Source organism: Saccopteryx bilineata, chromosome 2, assembly GCF_036850765.1.
Source record: "Saccopteryx bilineata isolate mSacBil1 chromosome 2, mSacBil1_pri_phased_curated, whole genome shotgun sequence".
NCBI lineage: Eukaryota > Metazoa > Chordata > Mammalia > Chiroptera > Emballonuridae > Saccopteryx > Saccopteryx bilineata.
The window spans coordinates 314224091-314249145 of NC_089491.1; the positions used below are offsets into that span (position 1 = coordinate 314224091).

General features: G+C 53.3%; 2 protein-coding genes across 16 annotated transcripts; both read right to left on the bottom strand.

Moving 5' to 3' along the window:
- Positions 1-956: 956 nt before the first annotated feature.
- Positions 957-11685, bottom strand: ADAM15 (ADAM metallopeptidase domain 15). Of its 10 annotated transcripts, none has more exons than XM_066261945.1 (23): positions 11434-11685; positions 10208-10324; positions 9274-9350; positions 8785-8863; positions 8551-8627; positions 8273-8465; positions 7463-7528; positions 7312-7380; positions 7064-7233; positions 6842-6926; positions 6236-6384; positions 5976-6150; positions 5612-5704; positions 5179-5483; positions 4899-5094; positions 4551-4628; positions 3737-3809; positions 3381-3519; positions 2916-2985; positions 2241-2315; positions 1755-1826; positions 1373-1497; positions 957-1289 (listed from the first exon to the last, which is right to left on the bottom strand). In XM_066261945.1, the coding sequence occupies exons 2-23, from the start codon at positions 10274-10276 to the stop codon at positions 1247-1249; spliced, it is 2478 nt and encodes an 825-aa protein (XP_066118042.1). In that variant the 5' UTR covers positions 10277-10324; positions 11434-11685; the 3' UTR covers positions 957-1246. The 10 variants fall into 10 exon arrangements, with proteins under 10 accessions (XP_066118042.1, XP_066118036.1, XP_066118035.1 ...); XM_066261939.1 differs by having other exon boundaries at positions 2241-2312; positions 10208-10314; positions 11434-11684; XM_066261938.1 differs by having other exon boundaries at positions 10208-10314; positions 11434-11684.
- Positions 11686-12116: 431 nt separating this feature from the next.
- Positions 12117-24004, bottom strand: DCST1 (DC-STAMP domain containing 1). 6 transcript variants are annotated; one of them, XM_066261951.1, is made up of 14 exons: positions 23922-24004; positions 22971-23099; positions 22494-22633; positions 21217-21433; positions 20975-21118; positions 20305-20426; positions 19701-19858; positions 17017-17095; positions 16794-16889; positions 16545-16671; positions 16083-16199; positions 15012-15154; positions 14768-14881; positions 12117-12426 (listed from the first exon to the last, which is right to left on the bottom strand). In XM_066261951.1, the coding sequence occupies exons 2-14, from the start codon at positions 23029-23031 to the stop codon at positions 12175-12177; spliced, it is 1770 nt and encodes a 589-aa protein (XP_066118048.1). In that variant the 5' UTR covers positions 23032-23099; positions 23922-24004; the 3' UTR covers positions 12117-12174. The 6 variants fall into 6 exon arrangements, with proteins under 6 accessions (XP_066118048.1, XP_066118047.1, XP_066118046.1 ...); XM_066261950.1 differs by having other exon boundaries at positions 16545-16665; positions 17017-17116; XM_066261949.1 differs by having other exon boundaries at positions 17017-17116.
- Between the last annotated feature and the right edge of the window lie 1051 nt (positions 24005-25055).

Below are 25055 nucleotides of genomic sequence, written 5' to 3' on the forward strand. Positions count from 1 at the left end.
AGGTTGTATTTTTTGTGTCTGCATTAGTATAAGGTAGAAGGCGTTATTAGAAGTTTGGAAGATTTAAATACTGATGGGCAGAGACGACTTGGGGTGGTGAACACACAATACAATGTACAACGACTTGTAGAATTGTGCACCAGAAACCTGTATGTTAGCCAGTGTCACTCCAATAAATTCAATGAAAAGAAAAAAAAGGAGTTTTGGAAGATTTAAATAGGAGCGCACGCCCTTTGCTCTCAGAAAGAGTAAAGTGAGGCCTGGGCAAGGACCCAGGAAGCCTATCCAGCCATTTTAGCTCATTGCCCTGTTTTCTTCTTATCTAGGGATAGGGAAGGGACAAATCTCCTCCTGCCCCCTCCCGCCTCCGCTTTCAATGGTGAGCTCAATGACCACCTTAGAGTTGGCGCCTGTCCCTCTCCCCCGCCCCACCTCCATTCTCGGCTGGGGGCCCACGCAGCCCCAGTCCTAGAGACGAAGTAATAAGGTTGTTGCGGCTTGTACAAAGCACCTTTGTTCCCGAGCCCTCAGGTGGGGGCGGGGTACGAGGCAGGTGCGTGGCCTTGGGATCGTGGGAGCCACTGCCCGGGTCCGCCCCAGCTTTGGGGCTCTGAGAACACCAGCCAGATCCACTTTTCCCAGCTACCAGTCAGTGGGTGGGGACGGCAGGTACAACAGCTGGGCTTGTTTGTCCGATGGTCACCCCTAGGCGTTGGGGGCAAGGGCTTGTGACTCGGGATGGCAAAGGGCGTACAACTCTCTTTGGTACTGGACTGCCCAGTCATCCCTAGGTTGGGCAGAAATAAACCGTGAGCATCCGGGGGAACACAGGCTACTTCGGCCTGGGACTTTCATTCTCCCTTTCCTGTCTTCATCTGAGGCGGCAGCGTCTCCTGGTGGCCAGACGAAGGGCAGCCAGGGTGGTCCGGCCTTCCCCGAGTTGACAAACGCCGAGATAACGCTCACAAAATCTTCCATTTATTACAACTAGCAGAGGCAGGCTATGCGCTCCTCCCTCACGCAGGTCCATCTCCCAGTTCTCCCTAACCCCCAGCTGCAATTGTATGAGTGCATCCCCAGGGTGTGCTCACGAGAGCTCAAGCGCTTTAAGACGCCTACTCTGCGGTGTCCAGGGTCTGGCCCCTTCCATCACCTTGGGATGTGTGTTTGGGGATACTTCAGGGGATTGGCCCATGGTTCTTGAACTCCTAAGTTGGGCTGAAGGCAGGAGAAACTTCAGCAGAGGTCAGAGGTAGAGGGAGGACACTGCTGGGGGAGGTGGTGCAGGCCTGGGGAGCCAGAAGAGAAAAAGGTTCAGAGGTCCTATTTTCCTAGACTCCACACCCACCCACAGCTTCCCCTCCTTGCTCACCTGGAGGGTACCACTAGGGGAGGGATTCCAGTTCCTGGAACAGGCAGGTCACTTGAAGGGTACCGACCCTGGGGGTCAGCAGGCAGTGGCTTCCTCGGTGGTGGGGGCTTGGCAGGCCCCTGAGACTGAGAGAGACAGAAGGCAGAATGCCGACTTGGGAGGGTGTGTCATTTTGACCACCCCCCAATGTATTGGTGCTGGAGAACGCCAGCTGGGGGGGGGAGCACCAGAGATCACCTTTGTTTCCAAGCAAACCTGTCACCTTTAGAAATGCCACTGGGGTATGTACCATCGAGCACAGAGGGGGCATCTCATCAGAATCACCACCATCACAGCCCTGGGTGGTGGAAGAGGCTGTGACCTTTTCTCCCCTCACTGTTACCTTCTGGTGCCTCACCACCGGGTCAGCGGGCAGAGGGCGGGTGGGGGGATTGGGTCGGCCAGCCAGCTCAGCCTGAACAGAGAGAGGGGCAGTGGCTGTGAGAGCACAGTGAGGGGCAGTGGGCATGCTGAGGTTCTCCCAAAGGGCTCAAGTCAACATGCAAAACCAGCCAGAGGGCAGGAGAATGGGGACATGCACATAGGGCTTGGGTGCATGCCAGCAGATGTCCAGGAGAAGAAGGTATGTATGGGTCACCGTGCTGTTCCTGGCCCACTGCAGCCCCGCCAATGACCACCAGATGGTGGTAGAAACCAAGGCAGGAGGCTCACCCTTTGCTGCTTCTGGGGCTCAGAGTGTCTGAAGGCTGATGGGCACCCTGGTCCCCTAATGAAGAGCACCACTGGCAAGGAACAGGGATGAGAAATGCAGTTGGGTACCATGCCTCCCACCTGCCCTGGGCGAGGGCAGGGCCTGGCTCAGATTTACCTGGAGTCTCTTGGACACAGGGTCAGGAGGCAGTGGCCTGGAAGGGGGAGCCGGTAAGCCAAGAGCACTGGGCTGCTGAGAGAGCAGGAGAAGTAGACAGGCACAGAGTGGGGTAGGGGGAAGGAGCAGAGACAGGTGTGGGCAGAGAGGGGTTAGTGCCTAGGGAGGGGCAGGCAAGACCCCAGGGGCCATGTGCACACTGTTATTCAGTTGCATGCAGAAGGGGTGACAAGTGGTGGAGTGGGCGTGGAGACCACCTCCACACACATACTACTATAATCAGATCCAGAGGGCTCAGGGCAGGGGCACTCACCAGCCCTCTAAACATGGTGAACTCAACAGATCCTTTGCACACTGAAGGTCATCCTGGGTCCCACCCTCCTTTTCCTTCCAGGGGCCACTGCTGGAAGCAGAGGTCGGCTGCTTCTCAAAGCCACCAACTTGGCCAGCTCAAAGAACTCAGGAGACTCTTCTCTAGGTGACTGCCCCTCCCTACTCCAGGCTTTTGTTTCTCAGACTGCAATGGGGAGAAGTGGGGACTGGCCCTGATTCCTTTGACTCTTGGGCAATGTGAGTCTTTCTCTGAGTCTAGAGCCTTAGATACCCCCACCCCAGGGATCAAGCTGGATGTCCAACCAAGATGGGGCCCTCTCTCCTCTGGCACCCAGGACTCACCTTAGTAGCTGGCATCAGCACAGCTCTCTGTGGGGGTCCTGGGCATTCTGGGGGACCAGGCTGGGCTGCCCTGAGCATGGAGGAAGTCAAGGAGGGAGAGGGTGAAGCCTCAGACTCTGTTCTCCACCTTTAAGCCACCCTTGAGTAGAGTTAACCCTTTGCAACCTCTTGGAGAGAAATGTGTATAGGGCTTAGGCCCAATCTGGTAGGGAGGGGAAGCTGATCAGCCTGAGGGTCCCACCTCCCCAGTACAGCAGCTCCTGGGGGGAAGTGACCTAGCATCCCAGCTTACCCACTCAGGTCTGTGGGTCTACATGTGAGGTGAAGAGTTCCAGGGCACATGGAGGGAAAGGAGGTGTGTGGGGTGTGTCCCAAGGGGCTTGAGGTCAGAGCCAGGTGGCAGGGGCTGCAAAGGCAGTGGGGACAGGGCTCTAGGCTATGTCCTCAAGACAGGGAGGCTGGTACCTATATTGGCAGCTGTGTCCCTTGATCTGGCAAAGTCGCTGGTGCAGGCGGGCACGGTGCCAGTAGCTGGCACCAAGCAGTACCAGGATCAGCAACAACAGGAGGCTGAGGGGCAGCCCTGTGGTCAGGGAACTGGAGGCTGCATGGTGGAGGCAGGTTTGAAGGTGGGCAGCGCTGAGAACTTCATACCCAGGAAGGGGCAGGGGGCAGGGAGTGAAGTCAAGTGCTCAAGGAGAGTGAGGGGACCAGGGGTCAGAGAGAGTCAGGGAACCAGCAGTGAAGGGGTAGGAAAAAGACTGGGGTAAATGATAAGCCATTTTGCCCTCCCAGCTGCCCCTGTCCCCAGGTCATGCTACCGCTGATCCGGGCGCTGCAGTCAGGGGGTGCCCAGCCCTCCTCACAGTGACAGTGCCTATTGCTGTCGCAGACCTAGGAGGTACAGGTTGAACAATGAGGGGCTGTGTGCTCTCGGGCTGTTTTCCTGTCCCCAGCTTTATAAGATCTCAGATATCCACACTGGCAGTTGTGCTGGGGGTGAAGGTGTGCAGAGGACCAGTGCTCTAGGGCAGTGGTCCCCAACCGTTTTTGGGCCAAGGACTGGTTTAATGTCAGAAAATATTTTCACAGACCAGCCTTTAGGGTGGGACGGATAAATGTATTACGTGACCAAGACAAGCGTCAAGAGTGAGTCTTAGACAGATGTAACAAAGGGAATATGGTCATTAAAAAAATAATAAAACATCGTTCAGACTTAAATATAAATAAAACGGAAATAATCTAAGTTACTTATTCTTTCTCTGTGGACCGGTACCAAATGGCCCATGGACCGGTACCGGTCCGCGGCCCAGGGGTTGGGGAGCACTGCTCTAGGGAGTCTATTCATGCTGAGGAAATTAGATCGAACAACCACTGTGAGTGTGTTCTATATGCTGGACAGCGGGCTAGGAGCTTTCATACTCATCTCCTGTAACTCAGGAAGCAGGTACTATTATTATGCCCATTGGACAGATGAGGACACTGAGCTCAGAGAGGTTAATAACCTCCTCAGGTCATTGAGCGAGGCCATGGTAAAGCAGGGATTGTAACCAGGTGTGTCTGTTTCCAAAGGTCATTATCCTTTTTCCCCCTAGAGGTTCCTTGCTTCTCTCTACCCTCCCGATACCAACTCACCCCATGCCCATGGCATTTGCTTCGACATTCCTGTGCTCCCAGGAGACCCACAGGCTGGCATCGATGGTTGATGCACACCTGCCAGTGGGGACGAAGAGCAAAAATCATATTCTTACAGAGCTTATTAGCACTGGAGGCCAACATGGCTGAGACCACACCCTGCACCCTGCTTTTACAGATGGGAAAACCAAGGCTCACAGGATGACAGGGTTTTGCTCAATCACAAGAATCTGAATTCCCCTGAGAGTCTGTGCCTTTCATACTGGTGGACGGTGAGTCCTGGGCACTGCTCACCATGGCCCAGATACCCGCCCCCCCAACCTGGTCTTGCTCACCCAGGCTGCTCACCAGGCCAGGGCCACAGGCTGTGCCAGGTAGAGTCAGGAGGGGCTGGGCCACATCGTTGCCCAGGTCCAGGTATACCCAGCTGCAATTCAGCTGGGTCCCATTGGCTTCTAGTGTCTCCCAGTGCAGGCCCCGGGCTGAGCCCAGTAGAGGCTGGGCCATGCCCCCCTGGCACTGGAGCTGCCCGCAAATGGCATCTCTGGGATAGGGAGGAGGCACAGGGTCAGTGGGAATGGGGCCAAGATTTCCACAAATCCAGGGGAGGAGCCATTTTCTCACTTACCTAGGCTCACAGGACATGTAACTACCAGTAGGGCTGCGCCCACAGCTCCCAAAGGCATCCCCCCGAGTATTGGCAGTGAGGAGGCAAAGTGGTGTGGCAGGCTGGGCTTCAGGTCCCCATAGAGCCTGGCACTGTTGGGCATAGGAAGCACAACGCCCTTGCATGCACACAGCCTGTCCACCAGCACATGGTTCACCATCCCCCAGACTGACATCGGGAGGGCACTGGGAACTGTCTCCTGAGCAGAACTCGGGCAGGTCACAGTCACCTCTCGTTGGACGGCACAGCCAGCCAGCTGGACGCAGCTGTGGAGGGTGAGTGAGCATCACTGTGGGTGCTAGGCAAATCCAGCCAGGCCCCGGGGTCAGAATGACCCTTTCCACTCTAGCTCCTGGAAGGTGAGCTCTAGGAGGCTAGTCTAATCTGTGCCCACCTGACAATTTTGACAACAGGGTCCATCAGATGCACACTGTGCCCCTGGCCTTAGCTGGCAGGTGAAGTAATCACAGCAGGGATCAGTGCAGTCCTGTGGGTCAGGGCAGAGGGGATGAGCATCAGAGCAGGCTGGCCTGAGAGCCTACCTCCAACCCCTCCTCCCAGAGCCTGAACCCAAAAGACGCCCACAGCAAGTGAAAGCTAGAATACAACAATGCATGTGCTGTCCCTGCATACAGGGAGATGGGAGAGGGATGAGAGGAGCCTTCAGAACTAGAGAGGGGCTCAGAAGGCTTGAAGAGAGCCCTTCAGCCAGAGTGAGGGCACCAGGAGTGGGGCAAGGCTTTGGGTGAGGGGCTCACATCTGGGAAGCCACAGTCGTACTGATTGCTCAGCTCCACAATCTTATTTCCACAGACAGTAGCCATGGAGGGCAGGCGGGGCAGCTGTTCAAAGAGGCAGCTGCCCATCCCATCTAGGAGGGCCTTCTCCAGGGCCTGTCGACTGCAGTTGCTGAAGTTCAGCCCTGGCAGAAAGCTGGGAAGGGTGGTAAGAAAGGTTGGGGCTGAAGACTACTCCCTGCCCCTTGCCCATTCTCTCTCTACATCCTGCAGTTACTCACTCTGTGGAGGCCTCCATGATGCAGCTCTTAGCTGGGGCTGGGCCTGGACAGGGGCAACTGTTCCCAGGTGAGTCATGGTCCAGGCCCAGGCTATGGCCCAACTCATGGGCTATTGAGGAGGCAACTCCCAGGATGCTTGTGGAGTGGTCCTGTGCAGAAGGGATATCCCAGGTCCAGTACCAGCCTAACTGCTCCTGTTCTCTCCTCACCTGACCTCTTAGGCACTCAGTACGTACTGCCTCCCTCCTTAGTTGCTTCTAAAGTAGGAGGAGACTCTAGGCCTGGGTGGCAGGGAGCCTGGCTTCTAGCTCAGCTCTGTTCCCCTTTCCTCCCTGTTTGGCCCTGGGAGATCACCTCTGCTCTTTGTTCTCAGCTGCCCCATCCCCACCCTGCCCCATAATGGAAGACCTCCTCCGTGAAGACTGTGCACTGATGAGCTGGACATCAGTGAGGGTGCCTTGACAACAGAGGCCACATGATGCATCCCTGTTCTATATACGCACAACTTGGGTTTGGGTAACTTTGTAGGGGGTTTCAGTGAATAAATTGTACCACTGTTGAGATAAACTTAATTGGGAATGGGGAAAAGACCTGGAAATAGCTCACCATGTTCACACCTCCTGAGAAGTCAGGAGAACAGATGGAGTTCTGAATGGCCATGCCCACCATGGGCCCAGAGAATGAAGTACCTCTGTGGAATTGAGGGGTCAAAGGTCAAGGCCAAAAGCCAGGGGACCAGAACTTCAGGGCCTCTGGTAGGGAGCTGGGCTGTGAAATTGGCCAGAGCAGGGCAGAGCTGGCTCCACTGACTGAGCCTGAGGGTCTTACATCACCAGTTGGGCACTGTCGTGGGGCAAACGAGGCAGTAAGTTGGTCTGGCGCCAGTGGAGGAAGCTGTGTAGGGTGACACTCGGGTCTTGGCTTATCTCTATCAGGTCTTGTTGGGTCCAAGCCTCCAGGCCTACTAGCGCCACACGCACATTCAGGGGCCTGAAGAACTGAAACAGAAATGGGGCTTAGGAGAGGGATTCTCATAGTTAGGGGGCTGTAAGGATGCCACCCAGCCCAACACTCACTGTGTCCAGAAGGAGGGCCACTTCCAGTGTGCGGTTCAGCAGGTGCTGGAAGTCTGGATACCTCTGGACCTGTGGGTTAAGAGATGGGACCATGAAAGGTGGCAAGGTAAGAGGGGGTCAGGGCAGGACATGCAGGAGCCAGCAAGCTCACCTCTGAATGATCAGCTACAATCACTAGCTCAATAATCTTGGTCTCTGTCACCACGTCCCGTCTCCACTGTGGACAAGAAGAAGGAACATCAGGAACACTGGCTGCCCACTGCCGACTGCCATGTAGGGCTGACCAGGTGTCCACTCCCACCTGGTGTGGTCAAACAGAGGAGAGTGAAAAGCCTCTTTTACAGATGAACTGCTAAGAGCCTAAGAGGCCAGGTACTTGCCCAAGGTGGCCAAGAAGTAGGTTAGGAAGCTAGGAGTAGAGCCCCGCTTTTCTGGCTCCAAAGTCAGTACTTTTTCCAAATTAAAAATAATAATAATAATAGCCAACACCATCAAATACTTACCATATGCCAGGCACAGTTCTAAGCACTTTACATATATATTGAGTCACTTAATCTTCATAGCAACCCCATAAGGTAAGTAGTTTTATTATCCCTATTTTATAAATTAGGAAACTCAGTTTTTATTGGTTTATAATTGGTAACTATGTATTTTCTATATACAAGTGAGCTCTCTGCATATGGAAACATAGACATGAGGTATCTGAGTCTAGTACCTATGTCTAATCTAAATCCTGGATATGCCATTTATTAGTGGAATGGCCTTGGGCAAGTCACTTAACCACTCCTACTAAAATAGAGCTATCAATATCGCCCACCTCCCAGGGTTGTTGGGAAGAGTAAGGGAGATAATGTTCATAAAGTACTGGCACATGGAAATCTCTTCATTAGCAGGACTGTTGCTACTGTGCACAAATAGCTCTGAGCATCCCCAGGCCAGCCCTCCTGCCATTCCCCCTTACCCGGCGAATGTGTCGCTGTCCCAGGGGGCGCTCTGGTGGAGCCTGAGTGGGCACTGACTCATGCCACCTCAGGGCACAAGTGTGACCTGGTAGGAGGAGGTCTTGGATCTGGGAGATAATGGGAGGACCCGGAAGATCCCCAGGCCTCAGCTCCAGGGTATAGCTTTTCTCTGGGGACAGAATCACCAAGCCCCTAGGGAAAGATGCAGGAAGTCAGACTTTTTAAATCATGTCCTGCCACATTCTCCACCTTTTTGGGCTCCCCCCACTCCTTGTACCTGAGCCCAGAGCAGGTGCAGATGGAGGCCCAGGAGTCTACATGGCCCTGCACTCCTCCCTGGTAGCAGCAGTTCTCCTATAGCACAGAAACATAGTGCCAGCTCGCAAGGGTTTCAGCCCAGGAGACCTGCCTTATGCAGCATCCTTTCACACCTTCCAGGAATGACACCCTCCAGTTGCCCCCTCCCTCCTTCATTCAGGCCAGAAACAGGGTGCAAAGGGGCCCAACTCACTAGTGTGTGTCCCTCACTGACGACCCGGGTGCCATCAGGTTGGTACCACACCAGGGTTGGGTGGCCTGGGACTAGCTCTCTGTGGAGTGAAGACAAAGGAGGGGCAGTATCATGTCTGCCAGGGTGGTGCAGTGCCAGCCTGAGGCCTGAAGGTGGTAGAGGGGTAGCTGGGTACCAGGTGACACCCCAACCTTCCTGCTTTCCGCTGAGACAGCAGAGTAGAGTGGTTGGGCCACAGACTCTGCCGGGCTACCTGGGTTCCAACCTGGTTTTCACTACACACTAGCTGTGTGACCTTGGGCAAGTTATTTATCCTCTTTGTGCCTTGACTGTTTTACATAGAAAATGAAGACAATAATAATACATAACTGCATCTACTTATAGGATTGTTATAAGGATTAAATGAATTCAAGCACATAATACTTAACACATAGTACATGCTATATAAGTTGTTAGCCATGTTATCATTATTATTACCACTACCATTACCTATTCTGTAGCAGCTCCAGGATATGACTCTCACCATCCAATTCCAATTTGATCCAAAAAGTCTCAGGCAGGTTGGTCTGTGGGTACCAGAGAGCAGGTCACCTCCCTGGCCCTGTCCGAAATTCCTATTCTCCCTAACCAGAAAATGTCAGGCCCTTAGGAGAGCACCAATGATAAGATCACTGATGGGGGGGGGCAGGGGTGTCCCAAGGGAGGGGCCAGGAAAGCCTGGCCTGGCCTGGGGCATTGTTCTGGGGGGTTGTGTCGGGAGGTCAAGAAAGGTATCTTGAGCCACCCCTTCTCGGCTTCCTGTCCAGAGAGGAAGGATCATGGAGGACCCAGTGCAGGCCCCAGCCCTTCCTCTGACTCAGCTTCAGAATTGGGGGTAAGAAGAAGGGTGTTTGGTGAGGTCCTGACTCTCTAAGTGTCCCCACTGAGAAAACCAACAAACAGAACCAGAAAGGCAAGTTTGATTTCCGAATTCCCTAGTGGCCACAGATGGGTTTGGTGTCCCGGAGGCAGAGAGATGTGTGCAGAGGGGAGACAGAGAGAGATGAAGCCAGTTGCTTGTGTGCAATGGGAGAGGCAGCCAGATCTGGGGTGGCCATGCCACAGTTGAGGTCCATTCACCTACTTTTCAGCCAAGTTTTGTCTTGAAGCACTTGAATAGGTGGGGTGGCATGGTGGTGGGAGTGTATTTTTTTTTAATTAAAAATTTTTTTTAACTTATTGATTTTAGCAAAAGAGGAAAGAGGGGAGAGAGAGAGAGAGAGAGAGAGAGAGAGAGAGAGATGAACATACATCTGTTCCTGTATGTGTCCTGACTGGGGTCAAATCAACAACCTCTGTGCTTCAAAATGATGCTTTAAACAACTAAGCCATCCAGCTAGGGCAAGGGGTGTACTTCTTTATTTGAGGGGAGAGGGAGGCTCACCTGAAGCATCTCTGCTAGACTAAGTGTGAGGTTGTTCTGAAGGATCTTGGGCTCCAAAGTCCCACTCATGGCCCTCTCTGGAATTGCTTGCTTCTCCTCGGTGCCACCTGCAGCATCCTCAGAATACCCCAAGAGAGTGCTGAGAGACTCAGCACCAGCAGGTGCGCCCTGACCCCCCTGGTTCCCAGCACATCAAGGCCCTTCTCTGTCTGCAAGACTCCTGCATTGCATGCTGGGACTTTAAGGAGAATACTAGGGGATAAGGGGGCTTCTCTCCAATAGTGTGCTTTCATCCCACCATCACATCCACAAATCCCCACAGAAAGAAGTGCAGCTAGCTCAGCCTGTGGTTCCTCCCGGTTGCCCAATCCCAGGTTGTCATAGGGACCCTTTCCTTCTCCCTGCCTCCCCCCAACGCCCTTTCTGAGGACTGAGGGAAGCCCTGTGGCTGGGTGTCCACTCACCCTCCCCTTTTCTCACATTGGAGATGCTGGGAACGCCCATTTCTGGGTGAGCAGTGCAAACACCCCCCTCCCTAAACACCCCTCATGCCCAGTCAGGCACACCCGCTCTGCTCTCAACAGCCTCCACTTCCTCCCTGTGTCCCCTCACTCCCCCACACACAATGGCCCTCTCTCCTCCGGACACTCCACCCTCGCCGCCTTCTCGGCCCCTAGCCCAAGACAGCAGCGGGAAGTGAAAGTTCCAAGGAGGAGTTGGTATCCCAGCCTCTTCCCTGGCCAATTCTCCCCTCTTGGCTCCTCCAGAGCCCCTTCAACTCAGCCAGGTTTCTGGTGGCATCAGCACCAGAGTTAGGGGTATCTGGATGCTCAAGCCTAGGAGGAGGTGCGGGAGAAAATTCTCTTTGCCAAACCCTATGAGTGTCCACTCGGCACCTTGGCACCGGGTGAAGCGGTCAGCTAGGCCCCAAAGGAGTGAGACTTCAGTCTTGGGGAGCAGCGACCCTCTCCCACGAGCTTGAGAGGCAGGACGCTGCGCCAGGCCCCTGGTTGCCGGGTACCGGAGCCTGGAAGAGTCCGTGGGGACCGTGCCGAGGAGAGCCCTCCTTTTCTCTCCACCCCATCGCCCATTCGTCAGGCCCTCGGCAGACCAGGGTTGGCCGCGTTCTAGTTGGGATCTCTCAGGGTCTCCTTCCGACCCCGGAACACCAGTGCCTCCCGACTTCCCTGAGCCTCTTTCCAGTCCTCCCCTGGCCTGACACTCACCTGTATCTGGAAGCTGCCGGAAAGGCAGAGGGCTGCCGGCGCCCAGGAACCCCAGGACCCACAGCAGTGTCAGCCGCATGACAGCGGCTCCCCAGGCCTGCGGAGGGGAGCAGGTGCTGGGCCGCGCGCCGAGCGGCAAGTACGGCTGGGTCTGCCTCGCGCGCCCAGCTGTGCAGTGCAGCCGCCAGGTCCCGCCGGGTCCCCTCTCACGGGGTCTCCAGCCAGGCCCGCCCCTCCTCGGCTCCTCCCCGGGAGAAGCCCCGCCCCCACCGTGCAGCCGCCAGCTCCCGCCGGGTCTCCTCTCACGGGGTCTCCAGCCAGGCCCGCCCCTCCTCGGCTCCGCCCCGGGAGAAGCCCCGCCCCCACCGCGCGCCGGATTCCGATGAAGCCGGCGCCCAGCCCTGGACTTCCGCTCTGCGGGCTCTTCTCCGTACAGTCGCTTTCCTACTACAGTGCGGGGTAGAGGCTGAGGCCCGATCCGATGGGATCCGATGGGCGTCGCGTCTCCACCCAGCCGCAGGTTCGGGCCTCTTCCTAGTAGCTTTGCTGCCCTCCCACTCCTAGTCCGGCCCTGCAACGATCAGGCGGGCCAGTTCTCCCCACTGCCCGCCAGGCAGCTCCCGGATCACCCCCACACCCCTGGCCCTGTAACAGACCCCTGCGAAGCGCGGGCAGCGGGAGTGTACATGGCATTTTATTGAATAGGAAGGAGTGAGGTGGGAGGGCGAGCAGGACGCCCCTTTACTCCGCGTAGACAGTGTCATCATTGCTGTCGCTGTAGGCGGAGGAGGAGAGTTCCTCTTGGGATGTGCAGACCGGGCACCGCTGACGCATGTCGTCCCAGCACGACATGCAGTACACGGCCTCGCAGTCCGGAGTCAGGCACACGTAGGAATCGGGCGTCTCCGGTGCCTGGCATACCACGCAGCGCCGGCGCAGCCAGTAGCGCAGGAGTGGGCAGCGGCGGTACAGGATGTCCACCAAGTGGTGGCGCTGTTGGGCGGCGAGGAAGGTTTAGAACTAATTGAGGAGCGAGGGGGGGAAAGGAGCGCGAGGGGAACTGGACAGCGCTTCCTGTCTGAAGTCTCAAGGCATAACAATGCCCACATGTTGGAGGAAGCTGGATTGGGCAAATAAGACCTCTGAAGAGCAAGGGTGGTATAGATGTGGGGCCTAAAGAGCTTCCTTCCCGTACTCCACGACTTCATAATGGAGAGTGGGAGAATGCAGCCTGCGCTCCCCTAGCTAGCTAGTAACAGCAATAACTATCATTTGCACTTTCCTATAAATCATCTTATTTGGTTCTTAGGGTGGGGCTGAGAAGTGAGTAAGGCAGATAAGACTATCACAATTGTGTTTCCCACTTTACAGATGAGAAACATGAATCTCACAAAGGTTCAGTGACTTTCCCAAAGACACACAGTAAACAGTTAAACCTGGCTGGACCCAGTTACCCTGATTCCAAATCACAAGCCTGGTGGTGCATTATGCTCCTCTTCTCCCCATCCAGCGCCCCCCCCCCACACACACACACCTCCACTGGCCATCTTATCAGGTCACTCTTTGCTCAAAAAACTCCAGGAGCCCTACAGCCTGCCAGATAAAGGCATAACTCCTGACCTTAGCTTTCATAGTCTTCTACAATCTGGTCCCTTTCTAGCCTCTGCTCCAACTTACCCTTCCCTGAACATCCTCTGTGCCAGTCTCTCTCTCTCTCTCTCTCTCTCTCTTTCTTTAGCGAAGAGAAAGAGACAGACAGACAGGGACAGACAGGAAGGGAGAGAGATGAGAAACATTAACTTCTAGTTGTGGCACTTTAGTTGTTCATTGATTGTTTTCTCATATGTGCCTTGAACTGGGGGTTCCAGCTGAGCCAGTGACCCCTTGCTCAAGCCAACGACCTTGGGTTCAAGCCAGTGACCATGGGGTCATGTCTATGATTCCACACTCAAGCCTAAGACCCACGTTCAAGCTGGCACCCTTGGGGTTTTGAACCTGAGTCCTCAGTGTCCCAGGTTCTATCCACTGTGCCACTGCCTGGTCAGGCTGTGTCAGTGTCTCTTTAGACTAGCTCTGGCACTTGGCATTCTCTTTGGATTCTGAGTCTTTGCACATTGTGTTCCCCCGGTTTAGAATAAATGCCCTTCACATTTCCATCTGCTCATCAAATCCAGTTTACTTCAGGACTGGGTCATGGAATCACAGTGTGATCTTTTTTTCCAGATATCCACTCAGTTCCTATTGCATGTCATAGGGAATGGGAGATCTGGGCACTGGAGGAAAAAGTTAAGCAAACAGTCTCACTTTTATGAGGTTGGTTAGAGCTGATTAAATAAGAATGGTTACCACTCATTTAAAAAAACTAATGTTGGGCCCAGTACTAGGAAACTGTAAGCAAACTCAATTCAAACAATAACCATATATTGGCAGATACTGTTATCATCATCATCTCTTTTTCAGATGAGAAAACTGATGGTTGGAGAGGTGGTCACTTGCCTATGGTCACAAAATGACAACTAACATCTGTATAGAACTTGCTATGTGCCTGATGAGAGCGAAACTCATTTAATCCTTACAACAACCAAATGGAGTTTTAACTCCCTTTTACAGAAGGGAAAAACCAAGGCACAGCATTTAAATAAGTGCTCAAGTTTGTACAGTTGTAATAGTAATAAGGGAAGGAGCCAGAATTTAAACCCAGGCCCTCTGCCTCCAGGGCTCTACACTGACCATCACTCTATTACTAACATCTAGTGAACAAGACTTATAGATCTGTCTAACCTCCCCATTCTTCAGAAGGAAAGACAGGTCCAGTGAGGACTCTAGCCGAGGTCAGTCACACAGCTTTATGAGGGAGTATGGACTGGAACCTGGTTCTTCCAACTCCATAACATTTCCATATAACACGTACCCCTTCATGAGGCCTCCCAGACTTCCAGCCCATTTGCCTCACCACCCTCCTGTGAATTGCACTGAGCTTCTGGGTTGCAGCCCTCTCTAGAACCTGTGGCTTTTCTTTGGGTTCCTTGTTTCTAATGTACCCCTTGTGCTTTCCTTCAACCAAACCATAACAAATCTGACTCCCCTTTTCTTCCTGCTTCCTGATGATCTATTGAGTATCTCAGGCTGGGCGGATTTCTGGGGTAGAGAAATTAACACAGCCCTGACCTCCAGGAGCTGGATGACCAGTACCCTTGGTGTGAATCATATCATAACTCACTGAGCTTCAGTAGGCCTGGGACCCTGGTAGAGGCTGGTGGACTGAAGGGAGGTGCCCTTCCCTCACAGTTCTCAGACCCAGCCAGGAGCCAGAGGGGCACAGGCCTGAACTTACTGGAGCTCTCTGCTCTTGTGCCCGCCTCAGGATGGCTGCCCTCCTAAGTTGGGTGAAGGCTGCTCTTTTCCTCAGGAGCTCATTGTAAAAGAACAGGATCCGCTTCTTCTCTCGCTGGGGCCAGGGAGAGGGGAGTAAGTAATAGTGACAGTGCTGAGAGGGAAAGCATCCTGTGGGGAGTTCCATGAAGGGATGGTGTATATGAGCTGGTCTTGTAGGGTTGGAGGGTCAGGGGAGGGCACACCTTGGGGAAGTAGAAGGCTGCAACAACCCTCCGGAGACGGTAGCTGAAAGCCTGGAGCAGGCAGAGACACACTAGTAGACCAGTAGGTAGTCCAGTCCTCAAATAGGCTCTGGCATTCAGGCACACAGGCTGAGGCAGACAGGCTGGGGGCGACAGAGGGCTTGTCAAGGGTCTGGCCAGGACCAGCTGAGGCAGCCCTGGTTGAATTCTATATACCCCAGTGAGGGTGCAAGTTAGGTCTCTTATTCCCTGCTATACTCCTGCATCCCTTTCCCTCTGAAGATCTTGCCATTAAAACTGTAGCGACTGCCCTGGCCGGTTGGCTCAGCGGTAGAGCGTCGGCCTAGTGTGCGGAGGACCCGGGTTCGATTCCCGGCCAGGGCACATAGGGGAAGTGCCCATTTGCTTCTCCACCCCTCCGCCATGCCTTCCTCTCTGTCTCTCTCTTCCCCTCCCGCAGCCGGGGCTCCATTGGAGCAAAGATGGCCGGGCGCTGGGGATGGCTCTGTGGCCTCTGCCCCAGGCGCTGGAGTGGCTCTGGTCGCAACATGGCGACACCCAGGATGGTCGCAACATGGTGATGCCCAGGATGGGCAGAGCATCGCCCCCTGGTGGGCAGAGCGTTGCCCCATGGTGGGCGTGCCGGGTGGATCCCGGTCGGGCGCATGCGGGAGTCTGTCTGACTGTCTCTCCCTGTTTCCAGCTTCAGAAAAACAAACAAACAAACAAACAAAAAAACACTGTAGCGACTAGGCCCAGTGGCTATTCGTTCAATACAGCATAGATGTAGAAAACTTTCATCATAGCAGAGAGTTCTGTTGGACAGTGCTGCTCCAGAGGACCTGGGACCCTGTGGCCCTAAGGCCCCAGTCCTCAGACTCCTCCAACCCAAGCCTGTCATCCTCCAACTCTTCAAGTTGGACCTGATATTTCCTGCTCTGATTTCCTGACCCAAGCAGGCTGATCCCTGTCTCACCATACCCAAGGCTCAGTCCTCCAACTCTTGGCCTTGGAAAGAGCCTTGCCCCTAAACCCTCAATTCCTCTGATCCAAAATCTCAGCATCACTCACGCATGTTGTTTGATTCCACCACTGTCTCCGAGGAGGTGTTCAGGGCCCCAATGGTTTTCCGAAGAAGCCTGGCAAGCATGGAGTCTCCCCCAACTTTCACCTCCAATTTATGACTGCCTGAGGCAAAGATTGGGGGCCATAGGATGGAGGGTTGGGGTAGCGGGTATGTCAGGAAAGAGTTGAGCTAAGGGTATGGGGAGAGGTCCAGGCATAGAAATACTTCCCAACTGTATATTCCATCCTTTCACTCAATACTAACCCCTTTCAATTGTAGGTATAAAGGGGGTTGGAAACTGAGGCACCTAGTAACAGCTGTCAGGTTTCAGAACTGAGATTTGACCCAGAGAAGGACAGGGAGGGGCTGAGACCCAGAAGGAGGTGACAAAAATGGAAGAATTGGAGTGGGTTGGCTGCAGGGGGTGGGAGTCCTCCAGGGGGTTGTCCCTGGGTGTGTGGGCTCACTGTGGAAGGAGTACTGCAGGAAGGAGTTGTGGCGGATGGTGTCGAAGATGGAGTAGAGAGCCCAGTCCAGGACACACAGTACCACCAGCAGCAGCAGAACAGGCAGTGTCTCCGTCAGCTCCTTCACCTGCCCAGGAGCAGGAGGGATGGAGTAGGGCAGCACAACCTGCCTCTGCATGGAGCAGTCTCTGATACTTTGCCCCCCACCCTCAGATTTGTGGCTATAGTTGCCTCCCCTACCATCCTTACCACATTTCTCATTTCTGAGGCCTGGATAGTGGGGTCATAGGGGAAGATGACAGTTCTCTTCTCAGCTTTGCGGAGGGGCAACAAAGTCCGTTTACCCTGGGAAAAATGTCCACACAGTAAGGAACAGCAAGGGCCCTCTCCCCTACCCCCTCTGCCTTCCTGGAGCTTGAAGCCACACAGAGCACACAGCAGGGCACCCTTGGGTAAGGCTCGGCCCACTCACCAGCTTCTTCCTGCGTTCATCAATCTGACAAAAGTAGGTGCTGATGTAGATATTGTCAAAGCGTATGTCCCCATTGTAGCTGTCCATGTAGGAGAAGGACCTGTGGATGAGACTGTCTTTATATTTTTCTAGTTCTCTGCAGCCACCCCCAATCCTGGGCTTCCTTAAGGTATAGTCATTCAACCGACCGGCCAGTATGCACTGAGCATCATCTACATCCTAGGTGAAGAAGACTGCCCTGCCTTCCATCAACCCATGGTCTAGTGAAAGACATCTACACAGCTGGTGAAACAACGGAGGTGAGGAAGAGACCTGGTGGCGGCTCAGCTGTCTGAGAGAGAGGGACCCGTAAGTGCCTCTGTGTGCTGGGGAAGTAGGGGGAGGTTTCCCAGGCGTGGATCTTGTAGGATAAATATCAAGCAGAGGAAACAGCAGGAGCAAGGGCACAGAGATGGGAGGAATCCTTCAAGGTTGCAGGAGTTACCTGATCCATTATGATTCCCACATTCTCTCCTCTTGAGTCTCTCCCTGCCTCTCAGCTGAGCCTGCAAAACATCTCCTGGGAGGTCCCTTCAACCACCATTTCCCTTCCCCTCTGACACATCCTGGAGTCCAGCAGTGCTTTCTTTGTGTGTGCGTGCACATGCATGTGTCATTCTCTTCTGTGTGTGTGCATACAAATGCATGTGTCATTCGCTTCTGTGTGTGTACCAAGGTCCCACATAATGCTTCAGTTTCCTAAGGAAAATATGTTAACTGTTGAAAGGTGTTTGAAACTATAAAATTACATTAAATAATCTCTGTACATTGTGGAATATAGCTTCCAATGCTATTGGTTTTGGGACCTTGTAAAAATCCATACGTCTTTTCCTTTAAGGTAGAAATAACTATAAATGCAAAGAAAGATTGTGAGCGCCCCCTAGTGGAGAGACCTGCAAAGGGCTCAGGAACCTGGGCCCTGCCCTCTCACCATTGCTGCCCTTTCGGTGAGTGACCTCATTGAAAACCTGGAAGGACCTTTTAGACTCTCTGCCTCCTTCCTTCCCTGCCCAAGCTAGCACTGAGAACTGCTACACCTTTCCCAATCCAGCCAGGCTCCCTAACCTTTGACCTACTGTCTCCAGTTAGCCCCACTCCATCCTGAAACTGCCCCCAGGGCTTCCCAGACTGTTCTGGCCCTGTCCCCTTCAGCCTAGTCCTCCACCGTCCACATCTTACAAATGCCATGATCCTTGCTCAGGAGAACACCCTTTCTCTCCTAGACCATGGCTCCTCATCTTCAGCCTTTTCAAGCCCATTTATGGCTCTTGCAGGGGCCCTTCCTCAGTCCCACACCTGTCCCACAGTTCTGGTGTCATCTCCGTTTTGGGGATGCCTCTCTCTCTCTTTATATTTTATTTATTCATTTTTAGAGAGAGAGGAGAGAGAGAGAGAGAAGGGAGGAGCAGGAAGCATCAACTCCTATATATGCCTTGGCCAGGCAAGTGCAGGGTTTCAAACCGGCAACCTCAGCATTCCAGGTCGACGCTTTATCCACTGCACCACCACAGGTCCGGGGCAGGTACCTCTCTTGACTGCTCTCAACCATGAGCTTCTTGAGGGCAAGAGTATGTCTTATTCATCTTTGTCCTCCCAAAAGCACACACATCCTCACTGACAGTTACTCTAGGCCCTACAAATAGGGACAGGGACAAACAAAGCAGGAGCCCCTGGGGCTGTGCCTGCCTAGCCTCTGCCCACCTCAGGCATTTGAGGGTGGAGACAGGGAACAGGGTCCAGAGGTCAGCAGGGGACAGAGAGCAAGGCCCAGGGCAGCCAAGCTGGACACCAGGCTAGGTGGGGCTGAGGACTTTGGTCCAAATGGACGGAAAGTAGCTGCCAACGCAGCAGGCGGGAGAAAATGAAACCAGAATTGGACGATAAAAATGGCACAAAGTCAGAGCCAAGGGGAATATGAAGGGCAAGAAAAAAAATCAAAAGTCAAAGCGAAAAGTAAAAAAGTCAGCATTGGGATAAAGGCTAGAAGGAAGTAGATGAATGAAGATGGCCATCCTTTTAAGGTGGTAGGAACATGGGTAACATTTCTTCTGACAAAATGCCCACATTTCCTTTAACTTTGTGTAAACAATGAACTGAGATTTATAAAAGGCGAAGTTAAAGGCCCATGAGCATGTGAGAGAAAGGGACACAGAGAAAGAGAGAGAGAGAGAGAGAGAGAGAGAGAGAGAAAGGGAGAGAGATGAGAAGCATCAACTTGTAGTTGCATTACTTTAGTTGTTCACTGATTGCTGCTCATACATGCCTTGACTGGGTAGCTCAGGCTGAACCAGTGACCCCTTTGCTCAAACCAGAGACCTTGGGCTCCAGCCAGCAACCTTTGGGCTCAAGCCAGTAACCATGGGGTCATGTTGATGATTCCATGCTCAAGCCAGTAATCCTGTGCTCAAGAGGGCGAGCCTGTGCTTAAGCCCGTGCTCAAACTGGTGACCTTGGGTTTTGAACCTGAGACCTCAGTGTCCCAGGTTGATGCTCTATCCACTGAGCCACCACTGATCAGGCAGGCCATGAACATTTACATTAAATTGGAGGTGGGTTCTGATGGTCCATTCTTACAGCCTCCCTCAGGTCAGGACTCCTATCCGGAGCTCAAGAAGGGGTTTCTGGAGCAGGGGATCAGGACTTACGCGTGGAGGACGATCAGGAAGGTACAGGAAAGCAGTACGTGCAGCAGCTCCAAGGCCCACTCCAGCCTGGCCTCCTGGCATCTCACGTAGTCCCGCAACCCAGCGCTCACATGTTCCCAGCTGGTTTTGTGTCCCAGTAGCCCGGCCTGCTTCTCTTCCTGCTCGGCAGAGGTACAGGCCCAACCGGCTGCAGCCTCATGTGTCCAGACCCAGCCTCTCTCAGGCATCTCTCCCTGGTACCCCACTCATGTCATGTCCCTTGGCTGGTCGCAGGACCTGTGAGAGCTGCTGCTTCCTTCTATTTGATACCCTCCTTGACACAGTCTTGCTCCCCTGCACCTATATAAGCTGACACCATCTCACACCTGGATGACCCTTCCATCCCCAAGTCAGGCTCATGCATATCACAGGCTCAGCACTGTTCCTCCCTCCCCCTCACTCAACACCAACACCCATGCTATGTCCCTCCTAGTTCCCCCACACACACACTCACCCAGTCACCTTTTTCTGTGCCCCTCACTTTCCCTTCCTCAGTCCCTGTTCCCTGTGCCCTCCTCCCACTCCCTATCAACCCCGCCCCTTCCAACCTGCCCCTGCTTCCTACCTTGAAGTCAATAGTGGCTGAAAATTCCCCATCCAGACTCTGAATAGACTGGTTAACGGAGTCGTAAGTCTGCCCAAAGTTGCCTTCCACTGGGATGCGACTGCGGCACCAAACTTCCATTGCTGGCAGGCAGTAGGACCAGGTCAGGGGCTGCCTCCCTGTGCCAGCCTCCAGGCTTCCCTTCTGGTGACCCTCTTCATCCTGTGTTTTGCTTTTCTGCCCATGACTTTCTACCACCCTGGCCTATCCTCTTTCTGCTTTCCTTGAATTCTTTTTCCCAGGAAGAAGGCCTGATTCCCCCTCCCATTTTTCACCTGTCTATAACCATCCCAAATATGAATAAAGATAGTCAATACTCATAGACATCTCCATGTGCCAGCTCTGTTACCTTCTTCACATGTGTTATCTCATTAAATCCTCAAAAATCCTCGATGGGGTAAGCAGTATTATTATGCCCATTTCAGGTGAAAAGACACACTTCAGAGCTTGGCTATAACTCACCCTACTTACGGTACAAAGCCACTTAGCAGAAGGGCTGGCTCTGAGGATGTTGTGTCCTCAGAGCCTAAAGCCTCCCCACCTGATTGCTTCCTGTCCCACACCTACCCAGTGCACCCCCAAGGGCTCAACCCCCTCGTCCTGGTGCGCCCACTCTCCTGCCTCTGCTGACCCTTGGTAATGCCACAGAAGAACTTGAACTTCATGGGCAGGCAGAGCAGGTGGTTGAGGAGTGGGACCGAGATGCGTTGCATGCATTGTTCATGTTTTTTGTCAAACCAGCGGCGGCAGCTGAGTATGGCTTGGTTCACCACATCTGTGGGGAGGAGCAACGGCTGTCTGAGGTCCCCACGCCCTGACCTGGAGCCCTGGCCCCTGAGCTGCACACCCTGCTCTCCTGGGGACCCCACTCACTGGAGCAACGCAGTTTGGTCTTCAGCTCATACATCTTCTGTGTGGAGAGGTGGTGTCTGGACGCCATGGCTTGGTGGGTCCCCGCACCTTGGGCTGCCTCTTCGGGACTCGTGGCATTCTCAGGGGTGTAGTCAGTCTCACTATTCACCTGGGCATCCAGGTCTTTGAAGGAGTTGGAGATGTTTTTAGTCTTGACTCTCAGGGATTCTTTGCTGCCCTGGGGGATAAAAGGGGAGGATGGAAAAGGGTCAGGGATGGGAGCTTAGAGCTTTTTCTGCCCAATTGTCTCTCCCCGCATTAGCCACGGTTTGGACTCTTACTTTAGGCCTATAGGAGCCTAGAGCCTGAAACAGCTTCTCACCTCAAATTCTCTACTGCTCATAGTTCCTGGGAGCCCTCTTCTCTTCCCAGTTGCTCTGCTCACTGCCTAGGCTCCTAGGTCCTCAGGCCTCCCATCCCAGATCCTTGCTAGTCAGGGAAGGACTCCCCAGGTCCTCGGACTTCACCCCACATCATCCATCTTTCAGATCACTATGCCATCTTTTTTTTTAAGGGAGAGGAGGGGAGATAGAGAAACAGACTCCCACATGCACCTGACCTGGATCTACCCGGCAACCCCCATCTGGGGCTGATGCTTGGACCAACCAAGCTATCCTCAGCACCTGGGGACTGACGCTTGAACCAATCGAGCCATTGGCTGCAAGAGGGGAAGAGCGAGAGAATGGGGAGAGGGAGGGGAAGAGAAGCAGATGGTCTCTTCTCATGTGTGCCCTGACTGGGGATCAAATCTGGGCTGTCTACATGCTGGGCCAATGCTCTATCCACTGAGCCAACCAGCCAGGGTCCCCCTATGCCATCTTAATGTCCCCAACTCCCAAGTCCCTCAGTCCCCTATCGCCCCAGCTCAACTCTCCAATCCTCCCAAAACCCCAGGCTGGGCTCTAAGCCCCTGGTCTTTAAATCTTCTAATTCCTCAAGGCCGAGGCCCCCAATTTCCTGACATTCTAGTTCAGCTGTCCAAAGAACCTCCCACTTAGATGTTTTGAAATGTAGGAGAAGGGGCATGGCCCAATGACTGGGGACAGGAGTTCTCCTGGCATTTAGTGCTCAGGGACCAGGACACATCTTGCAATGTTTAAGGACAGTCCTGAAAAAAAAAAAATGCTAGCAGTACCCCTACTGGGAAATTGTAAATCCAGGGTCCCAGCTCCCAGCTCACATCATCTAGGCCCCCTGGGAATAGGGACCCCTGGGCCCTGCCCATGGAGGGTCCTGACCATCAGGTCCTTGAACACTGCACGCAGAGGGGCTGTGGAGACGCGCCAGGCTGCGCGGCTGTTGTTGATCTGCAGTTCCACAGTGCAGCCCAACGATGCTACCACCTCATTAAGGTTGTACCGCAGGTTGGTCACAGGTCCTGGGGAGAAGATGCCCCGATGAGTCATCTCCCTCTAGGGCTAAGTAACTTTCTTAAACCCATCCTAACTCCTGCTCTACATGCAGTGACCACCTTCTATATCTATGATGGGGCCTAGAAGCCTGTGAGAGGTCATTTTATTCAACCCCTGATTTCACCTGTGTAAACTAGAGAAGCCCAGAGATGGGGAGGAACTCTCTCAGGGACACACAGCAAGTTAAGAGCAGCTGGGATTAGATTCCCGCCCTTTCTCCTTCACCTCGTCTGCCCCTCTTTGGGCATCCCACCCAAGGTCACTGCTTCAGTAGCACTAACTGGTACACAGGGGCACACTCACCCTCATAGATGGCGGCCAAGGCGTATCCTAACAAAAAGAGTCTGCCTTCTTTGCCCAGCATCTTGAGTACTAGCAGGAGGCTGGCACAACGGATATGAGGGGAGGTCCCCCAGCCCACGGCCCCAAAGCCTGTCAGGAGAGCCCAGGAGGCAGTGAGGTAGAGTGAGGAAGCTGGTTTGTCTACCAGGTTTACCAGAGCACCCCCCCACACACACACCCAACTTCCTTCTAGAACTACCACCATAACTGCTCTTGTCCTCATTTATACTGACTCTGATAGGCCTTCCAGGCCACTCACTCATTCACTTATTCAACAGCATTTTTTTTTTTTTTTTTTTTTTTTAAATTTAAGATTTTATTTATTGATTTTAGAGAGAGGAGAGAGAAAGCGAGGAATGGGGGGGCAGGAAGCATCAACTTGTAGTAGCTGCTTCTTTTTTTTTTTTTTTTTAATTTTATTTATTCATTTTTAGAGAGGAGAGAGAGAGGGAGAGAGAGAAACAGAGAGAGAGAAGGGGGGAGGAGCTGGAAGCATCAACTCCCATATGTGCCTTGACCAGGCAAGCCCAGGGTTTCGAACCGGCAACCTCAGCATTTCCAGGTTGACGCTTTATCCACTGCGCCACCACAGGTCAGGCTATTCAACAGCATTTACAGAGTTCAACTGTGTGCCCATCTCTAGAAGGGCTTGGATAGACGGCTGGAAATGGAAAAGCCATGGTCAGTGATTGACTTTGTGTGTGTACATGAGTGTGTGTGTTCCCATTTCCAGGTTGGATCCGTGCTTACCCTAGGTGCTGAGGAGGCAGAGAGAGGAAGAGAAAAATACTGGAAACAGGCACTGGTTCTCAGACCAGTCAGCAGAGAGGTCAGAGACACCTTGATATTGCCCATGCTCTGACACCTACAGCACTACAATCTCTGCCCCTAATTTAGCCCTTAAGCATGTACCTCCTGATGTGTTTTAGCAGTTTCACACGTGTCGCCCTGTGGTCTGGGAAAGGAGACAGTGAGTTCCTTGAAGCTCATAATCCAGGGAAAGAGACAGACAAGTAAACAAATGACTACAGCACCACGTGCTCAGCGCACAGGGAGGTGCTTATAAAGAGCTGTGGGAGCAAAGGAGGGAGTGGGCATTTCTGCAGGGAGGGTGGGGCTGTGGAGGTTGGACAAAGAAGATGATGTGTCAGCTGGGCCTGGAAGGTGAGTAAGTGTCTTTAGGAAGCAAAGATGGCATTCCAGGCTAAAAGAACCGCATAAGCTGGTCAGGGAACCTAGAAGATTCCTGTGTTGCTACAGTGTACAGTGTTCACCCAAGTATCTCCAAAGCAAATCCCAAGTCATTAAGCTCCACTCTGTCTCCACTGCCTTCAGAGAGTCTCCATCACATCTCACCAGGACTAACTAGTCTCCTACGTCCTCTCTTGCTAACCTATATTTTGAATTCACAAGGCAGCCAGAGAGATCTTGTAAAAACATAAATCAGATCATGTCCCCTTTCTGCTTCAAACCACCCAACGACTGTCTATGACACTCGGGACCAAATCCAAACTCCCTCAACATGGTCTATAGATTCCTGTGATCCGGCCCCTGCCTCCCTCCTGAAGTGATCACATGCTACTCAGCCCTTCACCCACCATGGCCACCCACACAGACGTTGCTGCTGTGCCTAGAACATGTCAAGCTCAGCTCATTCCTCCTCTCAGGTCTTTGCCTTGGCTGTTCCCCTTGTCAGGAGCACTCCTTTCCCCCATTGTTCACTTGGCTGGCTCCACCTAGTCATACAGGTTTGCTGTAAACCCTGTTGAGTGCCACCCAACAGCGTGTCTGTCTTCTTTCTTGCTAACATGAATTCTGTTCAAGGGCAATGGCCTGTCCCTGCCCTGGCTCCTGAGAGTAAACCTGAACTTGTCTAACCCAATCATGGTGAAACAGGACATTGAAAGGGGCTTTTTCTTTGGTCTTGGCTTTTTGGCCAAAGACTCAAGCTGAGGACAATAGTTGACATAGTTGCCTTACATTTTAAAGAGAGTCCTACCCTGGTGGGATAACTCAGTAGGTTGGATCATTGTCCTGATATGCCAA

Coding starts and splice junctions, on each gene's coding strand:
- ADAM15 (XM_066261938.1), bottom strand. CDS start 11,512: ATGCGGCTGACACTGCTGTGGGTCCTGGGGTTCCTGGGCGCCGGCAGC. Junction 8,864..9,273: donor CTGGAGCTGCTACAGAATAG/GTAATGGTAGTG, acceptor TTCACTCCACAG/AGAGCTAGTCCCAGGCCACC. Junction 5,095..5,178: donor TACATGTCCTGTGAGCCTAG/GTAAGTGAGAAA, acceptor TCCCTATCCCAG/AGATGCCATTTGCGGGCAGC.
- DCST1 (XM_066261949.1), bottom strand. CDS start 23,031: ATGCTGGGCAAAGAAGGCAGACTCTTTTTGTTAGGATACGCCTTGGCC. Junction 17,117..19,700: donor TTCCTGATCGTCCTCCACGC/GTAAGTCCTGAT, acceptor TCTCATCCACAG/GTCCTTCTCCTACATGGACA. Junction 12,427..14,767: donor CACAAGAGCAGAGAGCTCCA/GTAAGTTCAGGC, acceptor GCCGCCCAACAG/CGCCACCACTTGGTGGACAT.